Here is an 18,405-nt window from a genome sequence, read left to right on the forward strand (position 1 = left end):
TAATTCATCTCGTGCTCAGCTAAGGCAAACATCATGAGAAAACCTATATCACGTGTTGAGTATAATTCTGACGCAAGAGTACCATTAATTCGCATTAAAACAGAGGTAGACCGAGTCCTAAAACGTCTCTTGTAGAGATATTACATTAGCAGTCAAACCTTTAAACTTATCATTAAATTTCACACACACACGACATAAATACAATATTACACGTAATGTCACCGTAACGATATTAAAAAAGCGAGCGTACCACACATATGTCACATCTGACATCTCACCTTTACAATAAGCAATATAAATATTATACTCTTTCGAAAAGTGGATTGGTATCATATGACCGTCAACTCTAGCAACGCGCGCTCATTGGTCAAATCAAAAAGCGCGCGAAGCCCGCTTGCTGTTACACACTTCCGTCCCTTTTCGCTAAATCATTCAATCAAGCGAGAGAAAAAATGGTATACATCAAAAACTAAACACATCAAACGAGTAAATTATGAGCACATATAAAGGTACATACATAAATAAACTTTCATATAAAAATTCACGGCCAGAGGAAGGCTCAGAAATAATGAAAAGTTACCCTGCGTATCGAATACAGTTATTAAATATTAGCTTGCGCTCGCAACCTCGCCCGCTTGTTTTTGAGTTCTGTATACATCGGTTTAATAAGTGATTTTTTATTTACAAAAACATAATATTCATTTTAATAGTCTAAATAAAAGCCGATAAATCTACTTATATTATATTATAAGGTTCACTTCTCCGAAACCTACTGTATCTTCTGGTATACATTTTATGTTTAGTGACTAAGTAGTTCGTAGAACACACATCGATGCGACATATCGTCTCAAAAAACAAAATAGACTGACCAGTATAATGATATACCAGTTTCGTTCAATAAATAACACTTCTAAAGCATCTGGCTACCTATCAAGGAGTCATGAATTATGAACAGTCATTCTGTCCCTCAGTCTGCTATTGGCAGCTTTATTGATGTCCATCAACAAGTGCGCTAGATAGGGATAGAAAATATAACTATCAGAAAGAAAAGGGATAGATGTAAACATTAGCTTAAATAAACTCTCAAGCGCCATGTAATTTCAAGATTTTTCCAATTATAGTAAGTGTTTCTAGTTTATATCAAAAGAACGAAACCTTTTCTATCTTTTTTGTAGAATGGCATCAAAACAGCGACCATTATTAAAAATCATCATCTTCCGGACCTTATCCCAATTTAATTTGGGGCCGGCGCAGAATGTCTTTTTCGTCCATATTTCTCTGTCTGTCCGTCTCTCCGTCACCTCACAATTAATAATCTTTCTAACCATATCGTCTTTACACAATTCATCCATCGTTTCTTTGGTCATCCTACCTCTATATCCATCCATGTCCATGCCCAACACCTTCCTCACAACACGATCTTCATTCCTCCGCATAATATGTCCGTATCATGACAGCCGGTTTCTACATAAAAATTGAAAAATTCACATCAATCGAGTAATATAAATTCGATATAAAGAGTAACAAATGGCATTACTTTCAATTACTCAGGCGGTATACAGAAAACCAGCTCATTCCGATGAATTGAAGAAACTACCTTTATTCCACCCTAAAATAAAAATTTTAAAAAATATCACACCTCTTTATGGGAGACCTCATTTATAGTTTGTATGACGCTTTCAAAACCTTAGCTATAATAGTTTATATATTGCAGTTTTAATTCATCTTTACATTATCTGTGACCTGATTTCAACACGAAACTTCGCATTACCGATTGTTATAGTCATAATTATGAATTCCATTGTCTGGATTTAAGCTTATCGAAACATTCTAATTTGACGTTCTGATAACAATTTCGCGTGACAGTGAACACGCTAATTTAGTTTCAGCATGAAATTTGATTTTAATCTAATATCCAAACTTAATTGAATAGTAATAGGTATGTATTTTTTGTTAATTCGGTGACTATTCATTTGTTCATGTATATAGTTTGTTGCAAAACAAAATTAGAATTAGGCGTCAATAGCCCAATGGTTTACGGGCCGCCCATCTCGATGAAAGGTTGCAATCAATCCGTGACCCTTTGGGATATTCTCGTCCCCACTTCTAGCAAAATTTAAGCTTTATTTGAGGGATATATAGGAATATTAGTAATACCTTAAAATGGGGCATTGCTACAATAAAAAAAAAAAACAATGGTCAGAACAAAAGCTGGATCACGTTACTTCATTCTATACACGCCTAACTCAGACCTATGTTTGTCCAAGACTATCTCGCAGCTAAGGAAAAATATGTACTGCTTATGAGACATGACATGAAAACTTAATATAAAGTAAATTACTCGTAAAAAATAATTTAAAATAAAGCAAATTTTATGAAAATATTCGATTATTTTATTTTATTTTTATTAGAACCACTAACAGTAGATACAATATCACATCTAAAATAAAAACACACATACATTACATTTCAAAATTATCAAGGCAAAAGTTCTACTACTTACAGTTAGTCTCACCATGCATTATCATATTACATAATGTAATTATTGAAAATATAAATATTAATTAATAAGGCATATAAAGCAAAAAAATTAAAAATAAGTAATATAATACTTTTTTAAACTATTATATAATAAATAATCATTAATAAAATTGAATTTATTTGAATGTTGTATTAATATTATAAAATAGAAAAAATACTTTGGAAGTAAATAAAACCCATCATATAGTTTCATTATGCTTTACTATATGTTATAGAATCTCGAAGCGAGAACCGCATGCTGATTTTTTTTTTAAATAAAAAGTAAATACATTTCTACTTAGAGTTATAAGTTAATTAAATCATTATTTATTCACGCGTAATATGATTTGGAACATTCTACGTATAGTGAATACTCATACAGTGAACACCATCTGAGTTACGTCAGACATTAGAGCGGGTTATAATAAATTATTGAATGTGTATCCAAAAGTCCGTATTTGTGATGTGTACCGTTGAGCAGTTCTCTCGTCAGAAGCTAATGTTAATATAGCACTGACTTTCAAAATTGAATTAAAATTCGAAATTTGGCATCTATGCTGCTATCCATTAAGGAGTTTGCTCAGGAGCCAACCTTGAGAGCAGCAGTCATGTCATGGTGAAACTTTGAACGGTTGCTATCATAAAGAAATACATGTACATGAACAAAATTTTGTCTCTGCAGTTAAACGATTAGGAGCTGCTTCGTCAGAAGCCAATTCGAGGTGTAGTCTCAGGTCATGTTTACCAAAAAAATTAAATGTCATTGAAACTGAATTAAGTTGTTAAAATTCAGATCTCTAAGATAAGGGAAAACGGGTCAAATTTAATTACAAACAACTGGGCAGGTGAACTTTATTAAAAGCTTGTAGAAAAGGGTGTTATCTTTCTGATAGTTTTCGGCCACAGAATCCATTTCCAAGAATAACTAACTGCACAGAAATTATTACAATACACAAGTATGTGCACAAGCATACATACTCCATTCTCTTACTCCTATTAACCAGTGAAACCAGTTAAAGAATATAAACACACCCAACTTGCCTGTATTCCTAATATATTGATATTAATAATAATAAAATGTCCTTTATGTAAATTTGCAGAAGACCGTGATTCTGAACACTTACAGAATTGTACGCAAATTTCTCGCAACAGAAGGGAAACGGGAATTGCTTTGCTTGCTAAAGCTTTCAGTTTTTAAGAAGTGTCTGACCTTGTGATCTTGTTGACTTCCGACTTCCAGGCAGGAGACATAACATACATATATAATTGTATTTAACTAACATGACTGTATTTTAAGACGTTGAAAGAGAGTAACTACTGAGTTTCTTGCCGGTTCTTCCCGGGAGAATTTATATTCCGAACCGGTGGTAGCTTAACTTTAAATAGTTTGTTAAATGACGATTCAAAAGTGCTTGTAAGTCTACTTGAATAAAGTATATTTTGTTATGTTATGTTTGTATTTGATTTGATTTGATTGGCTTCGACGTAAATACCGGTTCTAAGCCGAGTTCTTAAGAATAATAAATTGATAATAATATTATATGACGTTGCTGCGTTTGACAATCGTTGATATGACGTCATAGTATCGTGTGAAACTTTATTTATTGTGTGATATAAGGTTAACCATATGTTTATCATTTTAGTAAGTCATTAAATATTCGTGAAACGAAAATTTTATGATTTTTTATGATACGCGATGAAAATTATTATTTACTACCTTGTAGCCGCGCCATCGCCCCGAATACTTCAGGGATAAAAAGTGAAAATTGATGTACTTCAAATGCGATATGACTAACGCTATATCGGTTGTTAAATAGTTAAGATTTTTGTTTTCCAGTTTTAACTTCAATATATCTTTAATAAAAAAGCTTAATAAGAATAATTTCATCAAAATAAAGTATTTTTTGCGTGACGTCAAATTATGACGATGAATCGTTTTGTCAACGTATTGCGAATGTATAAAAATAAATAAATATTTTTATTGATATGCCTTTTATGTAGGTATTGTTACATATAGATATTATACAAGTTACATTTTATGACAGTTAGATTATCACCATTATGATTTAGAATTTACTTGGTGCAACGCTTTGTGCAAGCCGGCGTGGACAGATACCAAACGTCTTCGCATATATTCTGTCGCTAAATAACAATCCTTATCATTGTTTTGTTCCGGTTTGAAGGGTGATTTAGTTAACGTAACAACAGGCACAAAGAACACCACAAATAGTACCATCATTTATATCACCTTGTTAAAAGCTCCATGTGTTTGATGGACTTAATTTTTTTTAATGTCATAGCTGGACATATGGGGCATCTAATGGGAAGTGATCACCTTGGAAATATTAGCCATTCTATACATAAAATAAATAAATATTGGACAACATCACATACATTACTCTGATCTGAATGTAAGTAGCTAAACCACTTGTGTTATGGAAATCAGAAGTAACGACGGTACCACAGACACCCAGACCCAAAACAACAGAGAAAACTAATGAACTTTTTCTACATCGACTCGGCCGTGAATTGAACCCGGGACCTCAGAGTGGCGTACCCATGAAAACCGGTGTACACACTACTTGACCACGGAGGTCGTCAAAATGCACACAAATGCAACTCTAAAACCACGACAACCAAACTTAGGAGCTAATATGTTATGAGACATTTATATGCATTGTTACAGTAGCTCACTTACCAGAGTCGGTAGCGCAATGCTTAAAATTTCTTACCGCGCTGTCTATGGACAGCGGTGACCACTTACTAGGTGTCCATGTGCCTTACCGACTACCGATTTTATAAAAAAACACTTATTATTTAAACTTTACCTACATTTATACAACGACTGATTATAAACTGAAATTGCTAATAATCCGCCAACTTTTTTAAATTTGCCGTTTCATAAATTCAAATTATTTGTAAAAAATACATATGTAAAGAAGGCATATCATTCGATACAAGATTATATAGATGATTAAAAAGCGTGGAGTTAATGCTTGTTGATTTCCAGGCAGAATATATTACATACATATATAATTGTATTTAACTAATATGACTGTATTTTTAGATGTTGAAAACGAGTAACTACTGAGTTTCTTGCCGGTTCTTCTCGGTAGAATCTACATTCCGAACCCATGATAGCTTCACTTAATATAGTTTGTTAAATGACGTTTCAAAAGTGCTTGTAAAAGCCTACTTCGATTTGTAGCGTAGTTGGTGGTTGTCAGAAATATCTAACGCTTTATTGTGTAAATAAATTTGTAATTAATTTAAAAAAAATCAAGTCTTTTTTTATTATATAAATATTAAAACAAACTCGTGAAAGAAATGGACCGTATTAAGTTGATCAGAAATTTTATTATTTATATATAAACGACATTAAAATCAAATGTATATATTTAAATATTTTCAAAAAAGATAGCCAGCTTTATTTAGCATTAGCATTTTTAGCATTAGCAGCCCGTAAATGTCCCACTGCTGGGATAAAGGCCTCCTCTCCCTTTGAGGAGAAGGTTTGGAGCATATTCCACCACGCTGCTCCAATGCGGGTTGGCGGAATACACATGTGGCAGAATTTCGTTGAAATTAGACACATGCAGGTTTCCTCACGATGTTTTCCTTCACCGCCGAGCACGAGATGAATTATAAACACAAATTATTTAATTTGTGTTTATAATAATATCAGCTTTATTCATTTATTATAAAACATTAGGCAAACGTCAATAAAATATATGTACCTATTAGCTGGTTTCTTTGTTTCAAATGCGTTCTTAAACGATTCGTAATCGAGTTAAAACTTAGTAAAGTCTCTGTCGAGACTTTCGTGAAGATTTTTGGCATCGTTACATCAAAGCACAGCAGATGGTGCGCGATTAAAATCAGGGATAGTTTACATAAAAATATACCAATACTTACCAACGAACACCGAACACTAGTTAAAATACTCAAAGTCAAAGTCAATTCTTCTTTGCATATAATAAAATTGGAGTGTCTGTTTGTAATATTAAACTATTATAACTATAACTGCTTTTTACTAGATGCATATGCATGTATACACGGTACATATAGCAAAATACCACCTTTTTAAATTTTTGTCTGTCTCTCTGTTTGTTCCGGCTAATCTTTGGAACGGCTTAACCGATTTTGACGGGACTTTTGACTGGCAGATAGCTGATGTAATAAGGAGTAACTTAGGCTACAACAATGACTTTTTTAAGGCGTACGAAGTCGCGGGCGCAGCTAGTTATTCAATAAAAACGCTTACACTTATATACTTATTAATAGTCAAAAATCTATCACCGGTTCGGAAAAAAACGCCTCGGACCTGAGAAGAACCGGCGAAAGAAACGTAGAACGTTAATTACTATTTTGAATGTAAATGTTAACGAAGGCACGAGAAAAGCATCTTGTATAATATCATTTACTTCACTTTTCTTTTCCAGAGGGTGCTAGAACCTGCTTCGTTCTCGCTGTCAGCTGATCGACGATTCCTCCTCCTTGCGCATGCGCCGCGCAAAATCCACCAGTACTCCTTCCTCGCCCGCTACACCGTCTATGATATACTTACCACGTAAGTAATTGTTTTTCTATGTATCAAGTCTATATCAATGACGTCATGGCTTTACAATTAGATAATAATTATCTGTCATTGAATCAATAGTCTAAGCCTTAAACAGAGATTATGATTAATTATAATATATAAACTATTTGTATTTTACGACCTCCGTTGTCGAGTAGTGTGTACACCGGTTTTCATGGGTACGGCACTCCGAGTTCCCGGGTTCGATTCCCGGCCGAGTCGATGTAGAAAAAGTTCAGTAGTTTTCTATGTTGTCTTGGGTCTGGGTTGTAGTAATGTATGTGATGTGGTCCAATATATTTATATTTATTTATATTTATTTGTATAAGTATTTTAGCTTTATATTATATGACGCGTAATTCCGAAGCTATTATTGGCTTGCTACTTATAATAGTGTTCCAATAAAAATGGCAATTTCAATAAAATTATGTTTATATTCTTAAGCGAAACGAATCGTTTCTTGAATAGTTGCTCTTCTGTCCCTGATTAATTAGTTAAAATCAAGACCAGCCAACATAGAGTAATTAAATCGATAGGTGGTTAAAACTTTTGTTGTTTAAACTGTTTATATAATTACACACTTAGAAGATATATTTCTAAAGACACTGATCTATCCATTTCGATAAAGTAATCATACTTAGTCTGTGATACAAGGTTCAATGAAGCTCTTGATAGCACATCATTAATACTCTCACTCTGTTAAGAGCTCCGAGTATAAAGCCGACTGAACTAAGTTAATGATACAGGATGTAATCTAGATTCTAAACAATAGAATCTTCACTGTGTGATTGTGTGTGTGTCGTTATTTAATGTAATTTTTTACAGTATATGTTTGTGTGGACGTGTAAACTTCCTCTAGGTGTAGTAGATTAAAATGCTATAGATCCAGTGACGCACATAACAGATTATCAATTACAAAAATCATTATTGAAATCGAGCTGGTAGATCCAGATTTTAGGGATTTCAAAGAAACTCTCCAGATTCATGATATTAATATAGATAACAAACCCGACTTATAGGATTATTGAAAACAATCTCGAAACCCAATGTCCACGAGAACAAAGTCACCGGTATACACTCGTGTGAATTGCGGACGATAAACTTCCTAAATTATTACGAATTCCGCAGCAGAAGCCGTCGATTCTAACTCCTAAACTTAATTAAAACATACGTCATTGAAACATTTGAATTTCGAACATAATACTTGGTATAATTAATTATAAGTTGCCAATTATAAAATTAAAAGTCATTACTGGGTTATAATAAAATTAAATTTTATCGCATTGACGATGTGAGGAATGGTTAAATTTTTACAGCTTCAATATATATGATCAGAGGTGACCACTTACCATCAGGTGGCCCAATCTTGTTGTATTACAGATATAACGATTTTGTACTATTGAATAAGCGTAGACGAAGTATTGTATTTTTCCCTTAAGAATATAAAACAATCTAAATATAATACTTGAAATTGGTATGTTCAATATGTATCACTTTTAATATATATGAACAGGCTCCAGCATCCCCCTAAAGAACTGTTAATTTTATCCCCAAAACATATACAAAGTTTATATTATAAACTGTTAACTGTTTATATTTGTGTTACTCTTTCACGCAAAACCTACGGAATGGATTTTAATGAAACTTTACAATAAAATAGGTTATACATTAGAATAACACATAGGCTATGATTTAAATATATTGTGTGAATAATACCTGACAACCAACTCCTAAAACGAGAGCGAAGCCACGTGTGACAACTAACTAGTATAATATAAAATGAATAATTAATACCGGATGTAAATTGACAACAAAACATACATACATGTGATGCGCTTCTGCAGAGATCACCCAATTGGTTAAAGTTCGTTCAAGTCGTTAAAAAGAGTGATGGCATGTCCCACAGTCAATTACCTTATCAGACATCTTGCGGATAACAAGTGTTGTAAATTCGAGCGGATTTTTGTGTCGAATAAACGGAAAAACAATCCCGTAGTTTTGGACTTCCACGGAACCCATATCAAGGCATAATGAGACGTAAAAAATCGGCCTCTTTTCGCCCGACATGTTTATTTTAAACAACAATATAAAAAGGATAGTAAAAAGTTACAACCCGTGTAGAACACTGCTGGTAGGAGGCTTGGAGCTTATTCCACCACGCTTCTTCAATTTGAGTTAATTTATACACGTGTGAATGAATTTTATCCACATCATAAAAACTCGTTCACTCAGTGGTTCTCGCGATCGAACCTACAATCTTTGGTTATAATTGAAACATGACATGAGTTACATCCATTCGACCATCAAGGTTTTTTGAATATAAAACCAGGTATTACAATTTACAAACTTCATTATGAAAATAAGCCAAATGCCAATATTACTGTAATTTCCCCATAGACCCTATAATCCTTTTCTATAGATAAAGTTTAATTATGAATAATTTATAATTTCGCTAGACCTTACCCGCGGCCTTTCTATTTAGTGTAGGTCTGAAAGGGTCCGTTAAAAATAGAGCTCACCTGAACCGTTATAATTATCCCTTCGAATATTTTTAACGTAAAGCTATATAACTAGAAACGGAAAATTTGGCAACGTGTTGTGAAAATGAGTTATTGAGATAAAAATACCAAATATGATGAAAGGTACCGATATTATATGACTTATAATATATAATAAATACATATATAATATATTATATGTGATATAGGTAATATAATATCATTACGGTAAATCTTCGGAGAAAACCTTAGTAATAGCTAACGCTCTATCATATAAATATCTTTAAAAAGAATCGTCAATTTCAATATAACCTAACTATAATAATTATGATTATTGATATGATTATAACCTAACCTTTTTAAAATACTATTTTTTTTAATATATTCTGTAATGTGACGAGAAGCTAGAAGGCCTTGAGCAAAGGAAGGAAGGGGAAGACCAAAAAAACGTTGGATGGATTGTGTGAAAGACGATATGGCTGGAAAGAATGTTACTTGTAAGATGACGTCAAACAGAGAAGTATGGAAGAAGAAGACATTTTGCGCTGACCACAAATAAAATTGGGATCAAGGAAGGAGGATGATGCTGATATTCTGTAATATGACAATTAATCTATACTAATATTATAAATGCGAAAGTAACTCTGTCTGTTACCTCTTCACGCTTAAACCGCTGAACCGATTTAGATGAAATTCGGAACTCAAACTATCTGCACACCAGCAGATAGTTTGAGTTCCGGGAAAGGACGTAGGCTACTTTTTATCATTTACCGAAAGTGTAAAATTGGTGTGACACTGTGTGCTATAGTAAAGTTTTATAAATTACATGCGGATAAAGGTTCATCCAGTTATATTTCATTTATCGGATTAGTAGATGACTAATCGGCCGATGAGACTTTTATAAAAAAAAAAGAACTGCATTTTCTCGTAAAAGTTTTATGCACATTGTTTTAGTAGGGTTTTTTCGTTTAGACACTACGAATAAATTGTCTTCTGATTTATTCGTATTTTTATTTTATTTTTTATTAATATATAGGCAGCCAATAGGCCACCTGACAGCAAGTGGTCACCACCACAGATAGACATAACTGTAAGAAATATTAACCATTCCTTACATAGCCAATGCGGAGGCAACCTTAAGATGTTATGTCCCTTGTGCCTGAAACAAAACAATACTAATTATTAGTATGTATCAATAGATATGTCAACACCGCTAACTATAGCCTATTCTAATGGAAGTAGGAAAAAAGATAAACAAACCTTAGATTTACGTATTTCATGCGATTTACTAATAACTATATTGTGCACTACTAAGAGCTTTTGATTAATATAACTTTATTTATAACACAGTACAATTACACTTAACTACTTATTTCAACTTTAATATTACTTCCAAAATTCCGTAACAGTTTCGTCGACGTTCAAAGCGCAATTTTTTCGCAAAATCCATAGTGAATATCATAGATTAATCAAGCTCTCGACCAATGATATCGCGTCAATTTGCTGTCAAATGACGCGCGCTGTTTATTTGGCTTGTTTGCTTTTGCGGTTGGAATAGAGTATATATATCATAGACATTACATATTGAGAATTCTTAAAATTTTAAAAATATATATACCCTTGGTGTCTTGCTATAGTAAATAAATATTGGACAACATCACATACATTACTCTGATCCCAATGTAAGTAGCTAAAGCACTTGTGTTATGGAAATCAGAAGTAACGACGGTACCACAAACACCCAGACCCAAGACAACATAGAAAACTAATGAACTTTTTCTACATCGACTCGGCCGGGAATCGAACCCGGGACCTCGGAGTGGCGTACCCATGAAAACCGGTGTACACACTACTCGACCACGGAGGTCGTCGAATTAATAGTATCCGTTAACTTTAATTACACATCTGTATATATATAATTCTATGTACATATCTGTCTCATACGAATAATAATTTGCCATTAGTTTACCAGATAAGTTGATATTTATGGTTAGTTCTCCTCCTAAGGGTCCTGTTTAACCTATTATCTTTACGATTTGAATTAAAATCAGATTCATATTATAAATCAAGTAGGCTCATTTGTTACAGGAATTACTCGAATCGTTCCATATTTAAATTTCTACTAAGAAAATTCGGCAAGAAACTATTAAAGTTACCTTTTTAGCAAATTATTTACTTATATAATAAAATTTATATGTTTTGTGGAAATTTATGAATGACATGTTCCATGTTTTATATCATGTATTAATTGACTGAGCTAATAACATAAATATGATAAAATTTAGAGGCAAAGTTAAAAATTTCTGCAGAATCTTAGTGTAGACACCTTAACTCAGAAATATATTGTCATTGCGGAGTCAGACATTAATTGTTACAGCATTAGCATTAGCAGCCTGTAAATTTTCCCACTGCTGGGCTAAAGGCCTCCTCTCTCATATTCCACCACGCTGCTCCAATGCGGGTTGGCGGAATACACATGTGGCAGAATCTCGTTGAAGTTAGACACATGCAGGTTTCCTCACGATGTTTTCCTTCACCGCCGAGCACGAGATGAATTATAAACACAAATTAAGCACATGAAAATTCAGTGGTGCCTGCCTGGGTTTGAACTCGAAATCATCGGTTAAGATGCACGCGTTCTAACCACTGGGCCATCTCGGCTCTCAATTGTTACAGGTTTACCTTTATTTCTCGTGTTATCAGAATTATTTACATTATCATGCTAATCAATGTTATATCATATAAATATATAAAATAGTCTGTTTTTTTTTTTAAATATAATTTAACTTTCGTCTTATGAACTCGTAGAAGTTATACGACTGCCAGATTTTTCTCGGAAAGACTAATTACTACCCAAATTCAATTTTGGAATCCAAAATAATTTATCTGAAACTTCATATATTAGCATTTTATTTCATAGAATGAATTACTTTTTTAATAAAGTTACGAAATATCTATACACTCGAGAAAATATTATTAAAGACTTTATTTAGTCGTATATTTTAATTTTATTGAACACATGTATGTATAGTATGAAACGTCATCTTGACATTCTCAACCAGACATTTTTTTACGATAGGATATTGACGATGGCAACTGATGTTAAAAACTACATCAAATAAAATAACAATGTGTACAAAAAAACACTTTAGATGAATAACAAATACTTAGGAATAAACTATTTCAATATAAAAGTATTTAAATATCGAAAGCAATTTAACCGGATTTTAGAAGCTCAGTATCAATTAGGAGTTTCGACAACCTAATTACCTTTATTCATTAAGAGATTACGAAACCCGTATAAATCTCTGAAGATTTTATCGTACGTAATTAATTGAATTGAAATCACGTGTTATTTTACTCGGACTAAATAAAAATACACCTAATATTTTCGTTTCGTAATAAGCGTCTGTTTATGTATTTTGCATAAACAGTTTATTTTATTAAGGTAACAGTCGTGTTTAGCGATTTCAGAACAATTAAACGTATAATCCATAATTAAAGTCGAAATTTTTTCCAATATATTTACACTTGCTTGTTCATTGTCAAAAATCGAGTCAATCAAATTAAACCTGTAAGGCAACTGGCGAAAACACTAAGCGAATTCATAGGCACAATAGGTTATTATTAAAAAGGTTTTCAAATTGTCTATGATTTAACACTTAAACGAACACACTATACACGTATAACGGAATACACATATATATTATAGTTACTACACATTTGTATCAACGATATTATTATTTGTAGAAATGTAATAGGAGAACATATTTGATTAATATTTTCTGTTCTGTTCAATGTAAAAATAATTTGTTGGTTTCCATGATAAATGAATAAATATAGGCAAAGCTTTTTATCATTAACTATTTGTATAAATATATAGTTCTAATTATATAATAATATTATATACTAATATCTTATCCAAAGAGAGGCTTCAGTTAGGCAATACAAAACAAAGTATCTTAATTTATGTCTGGATAGATTAGTATAACTTTAATATTAATATCGTAAATACGTAATCAGTAACTTATTTGCAACAGCACTAGTTGTAGTAATCTAAATAGTCTTAAGTATTTTTAATTTACATTGAAATTAAATCGAATTGTGACATTTTGAAATTTACTAAAAATGTTATAATAATTATAAAGAGTATAGAAATGGTAAAGATTAATGTTACATAAAGTAATAAGGAAGTATACATACAGAAACAAAACAGCTTGAGATTAACACGGCTCTCGTTATGACACAGTAAAATGTCAAGAGTTACGTAACCTCAAAGTATATTTTATAAAATTATTCACAATCATCATACAAACTATTAAACTTGACATCGTATCTCATATTTTAATTTGTATTTATTATATATCATCATTATATGTGGCTTAATATCAAGAAGTAGATTCTAAATGTCCTAACATTAAGAGTTCTTACCACCACACATCACGCAACGATTGGTGCGGACATGCGTTACGTTTTATTTTCCAAGATATTATTGAAACACAAACTTTAGTGTCGTAAGTACACTAAATCTAAGGTAACTAATTAACCTAATTTAGAGGAAAATCTGAGTTGCGTATTCGGAAAAAACTATAAAAGAAATTCATTTGAAATAATAACACGTAAATAACGTAGTTTGAGCCGAGATGGCCCAGTGGTTAGAACGCGTGCATCTTAACCGACGATTTCTTATTCAGCTCAGGCAAGCACCACTGAATTTTCATGTGCTTAATTTGTGTTTATAATTCATCTCGTGCTCGGCGGTGAAGAAAAACATCGTGAGGAAACCTGCATTTGTCTAATTAAATTCTGCCACATGTGTATTCCACCAACCCGCATTAGAGCAGCGTGGTAGAATATGCTCCAAACCTTCTCCGCAATTGGAGAGGAGAATGTAATGTAATGTAAATAACTTAAGAAAAATTAATTTGTCTCTTAAAAACGACCATCTTAATTACTCCTAGCCTTTTCACCGTCGAGAGAATAGTAGATACGCCACAACTCTTACGACCACGTGTGCGTGAAACGTAATCAGGAACAATCTACCATAATATTTTATGGCAAACGTTAACAAGCGGCCTAAAATCTTAAATGGGACACGAGCTACACGTCGCCTGCAGAGACTTGTGACGCAATAAAATATTGCGGAGTGAAAATAATAGTATTTTTAATTTTTAATATTTCATTTTTACTTAACATTTTTACTTTATTAAAAATGACACTTATTAAATTCTCAGTCTCCTTTCTCGAATTGCGAAAAAGCTTTTGCATATTTTAAATATTAATGAATTAATGCATTTATTTTTGAAGAAACGAACGAATGAATACATATAATTTATTCATAAAAATCATTCATGGAAAAGAATGAAATACGTGTATGAGGAGTCAGTACTGTGTATGAATGTATGTAAGAGAATTAATGGGACTCAATCCTACTCGTAAGATAAAAAGTATTGGTAAATATATGATTTAAAAATAGTTACTGTATAAATCTTGACCGCGAGGAATGGTGGCTAGAATGCTAGCAGTATTTCCGCGTCGAATCGCAATTCTGATTCTCTGGGCAAAAAACGAACCAGCCCACCCGTGGAGGCAATAAGGTGAGGTGTTACACTTTTAATGAAGCAATTTGCACTACTACAAGGGCCAAGTGTTTCAACGGAAAATGTGACAAAAAAAAAATTGACATAAGACAAGAATATTATATTATTATTATTTAAAAGTTGACTTCGTTATATCAACGCAACAAAGTTAAACATTTGTCCCGCAAGCAAGTCAAACTACACATTGTGCGGACATGCACCAACAGCGCAACTTAATCAAAACTTGGCACGTCGTCTGGCCCAACTTAGTTTTTCGTTGAAATTTATGTTTTTTCCAAAACTCTTTTAGTGCACAAAGTTTATAAAAGTAATTTTATATTACACTAAATCTTATTAGTTATGACACATATAATATAAAATATTTGTTAAAACTACACTTTTTAAAAAACCCACACGGACACGTGAAATTATCGCATACTCTTTCAATTATGTATAAATACGAAGAAACACTATCATCATCAATCGTCTAAAACACACTAATAAACTTTTAATAGAAATACAAATGTATACACACAGAAACATAGGCAATTTGCTAGGTACTAAGTTGCTAAGCAATGTAATAAGCCTTACTGGAACACCACACACACTAAGATCCCCATTCAAATTACCTCACCACAATGACAAAAATTACAATAGTTACACACACTAATCAAGTTTAGCACGCCAACATCGGCATTTCGCCACATCTTTTTTTTTTTTATTTACCAGGACGAGCAAATGGGCCACCCGATGTTAAGTGGTCGCCATCGCTCATAGACAATGGCGCAATAAGAAATATTAAGCATTCTTTAAACGACTTCCGCGGTCGAGTAGTTTTCGGTTTCATGGGTAACACCAGTTTTCATGGGGACGCTACTCCGAGCTACCGTCGTTACTACTGATTTTCCATAACACAAGTGCTTTAGCTACTTACATTGGGATCAGAGTAATGTATGTGATGTTGTCCAATATTTATCCTCTACATTGCCAATGCGCCACCAACCTTGAGAACTAAGATGTCCCTTTTGCCTGTAGTTACACTGGCTCACTCACCTCTACTGCTCTACTGCTGTTTAGAGGTAGAATATCTGCTGAGTGGGTGGTACCTACCACAACTGGCTAGCACAAAGCCCTGCCACCGATTTCAGTTTCACACAGCACAAGTAATAAATAATTCATACTATACAAACTTGTAGAGTAATAAAATTAAGCGATGAATAAGGCAATTCCCACGGAAATTTGTATGAAATAAGAAATTTTCCACTTCCTGCCTCGCCGTCGGTTCATATTTTTTCCTTTGATTTATATTTTCCGTGTCCCTCTTGAAAAAGGTTTATATTTTTCAAAGCAAGAAGTCTTCCAATGTAATAATTTCTTAAATCCTCTTTTACCTTATAAATATATATAATTCTTTTTATATAATATTATTCTTTATGTATAGGCTTCATTATAGAACTCTAAATTCCGAGGTTCTAGATTCGGCGTAATAGTTGTTGGATTTTTCGACTGAGAAATTATACTTATATATACCATTGTCTTAATTTTTAAATGTTTATAATTTGTTCAACTAATTTCATTGCAGCCAATGCATGCCCCGTAACTACTTACCCCATAGTATGTCTTACGGGTATGCATATAAAGAGATTCCTGTTATTTTGAGCCCATCGAAGTTTCGTCACAATCAAATGACGTATGGCGTATCAATCATACAAACACATCATCAGGAAGCTTATCTCTATAAGAGTTTTCTCGACACCATAACGTGTGTGTAATAATATTAGTTTGTAATTATATTATAAACTAGCTGATCCTGCGGCTTTACCCACGCGAAATTTATAAACAAACTTCCAACCCTCGTTTTACCCCCTTAAGGGTTGAAGTTTCGTAAAATCTATGAGGATGTCTATATATACGGAACCTACCTGCCAAATTTCAAGTTTGTGTTATAGTTTCTGAGACTTCGTGATTAATCAGTGAGTTGTTTTTAAGATTGCAATCGTATTCATTTTAAGATGAAAATATAAAAAATCGAATAAAATAGAGACCCCACGCTTCGTTGAAACATCAGTAACGCTTTTCATCACAAGTGAGATACGAAACGATTTCTTAGAAAATAGCAACGTAGAAGCACAAAATGAATCAACATGCACGCGTTTCAAGATTTATGAAACAAGCAAACCAGAGAATCGTATTACAGTGGAAATAATTTACATTGTTACATGGATACTATTCGATAGAACTTGTACATATATTCTGCAAGATGCTGAGACACCCACTGCTATAAAGATAATTTTATAGTACATTGCTAAGGAGATTTTTAAGATTTTTCAGTAAAACCTAAGATTTACCGACATTGGTAAATGTAAGTATTTATTATAAAGGGACGACTTTTTCGGACTCTTACCATTCCAACCTAACCTAACATGTAAATCCTAAGATTTACCAAGTGAATGATGGTAAAAGTTCGAATCATAGTGATGGTCAAAGTTTTATGGATATTTACCATTCATAATCGGTAAATCTTAGGTTTTACTGGAAAATTCTGAATATTTACCGTAGTTCGAGCTTTTACAGTAACATATATAATACACACAAGAAAGTTCAGTAGTGCTGGCCAGGGTTTGATGACTTGCGGATTAAAGATTCGCGTGTTTTAACTGCTAGTCAAACTCGACTGAAATCTATTATTGCTTATTAATGTATTTTATATAAAAGTCTTAAATAATTCTTGTTTTATTTGATCAATCGTATCTAAAAACATTCTATAGTTTACATTTAAGGATTGTAGAATTTAATAAATTATAATTATAATCTATGTATGTGTACTGTTTTGGTTCACTCATATTAATAATGGCGACTGGAGTTTCCCGCTCTTTTATTTCAAAATGGCGTAGATCGTTTTAGTATTTTATTAACTTTTGATCGCAATTTGTTTTATTTTATATATATTATATACATAGATTAAATATAATTCTACCGATACGCAATACAGTAATAAGAAGAATTAAAGGACGTTGTGCAGGCAACCATTAAATATACAGCCACAAAGTAATAAATTATCATGGTTGGTAAATTGCCGAAGGTTGCATGCGTAATCATTCCTATATTATAAAATATAAAAGAATACAATAGAATTATTAGTCATAAGATTTTTTTTTACTCGGACGTGTAGACTGAATGCCATGCGACTTATGCCGAAATTTTATAGTTAATATATAAAAAAAAGTGT

The 18,405-nt window shown here is 32.6% G+C and overlaps 1 protein-coding gene across 2 annotated transcripts in view; it reads left to right on the forward strand.

The window, feature by feature from the left end:
* The window catches only part of LOC125073581 (inactive dipeptidyl peptidase 10), a 162,743-nt gene that overhangs the window by 103,973 nt on the left and 40,365 nt on the right, over nt 1-18,405 (forward strand). For both annotated transcript variants that reach the window (XM_047684454.1, XM_047684453.1), the window contains exon 4: nt 6,963-7,090. In XM_047684454.1, coding sequence (XP_047540410.1) covers nt 6,963-7,090 — 128 coding nt within the window. The remainder of the gene's footprint in view (nt 1-6,962; nt 7,091-18,405) is intronic.

Source organism: Vanessa atalanta, chromosome 24 (assembly GCF_905147765.1).
Source record: "Vanessa atalanta chromosome 24, ilVanAtal1.2, whole genome shotgun sequence".
In the NCBI taxonomy this organism is placed as follows: domain Eukaryota; kingdom Metazoa; phylum Arthropoda; class Insecta; order Lepidoptera; family Nymphalidae; genus Vanessa; species Vanessa atalanta.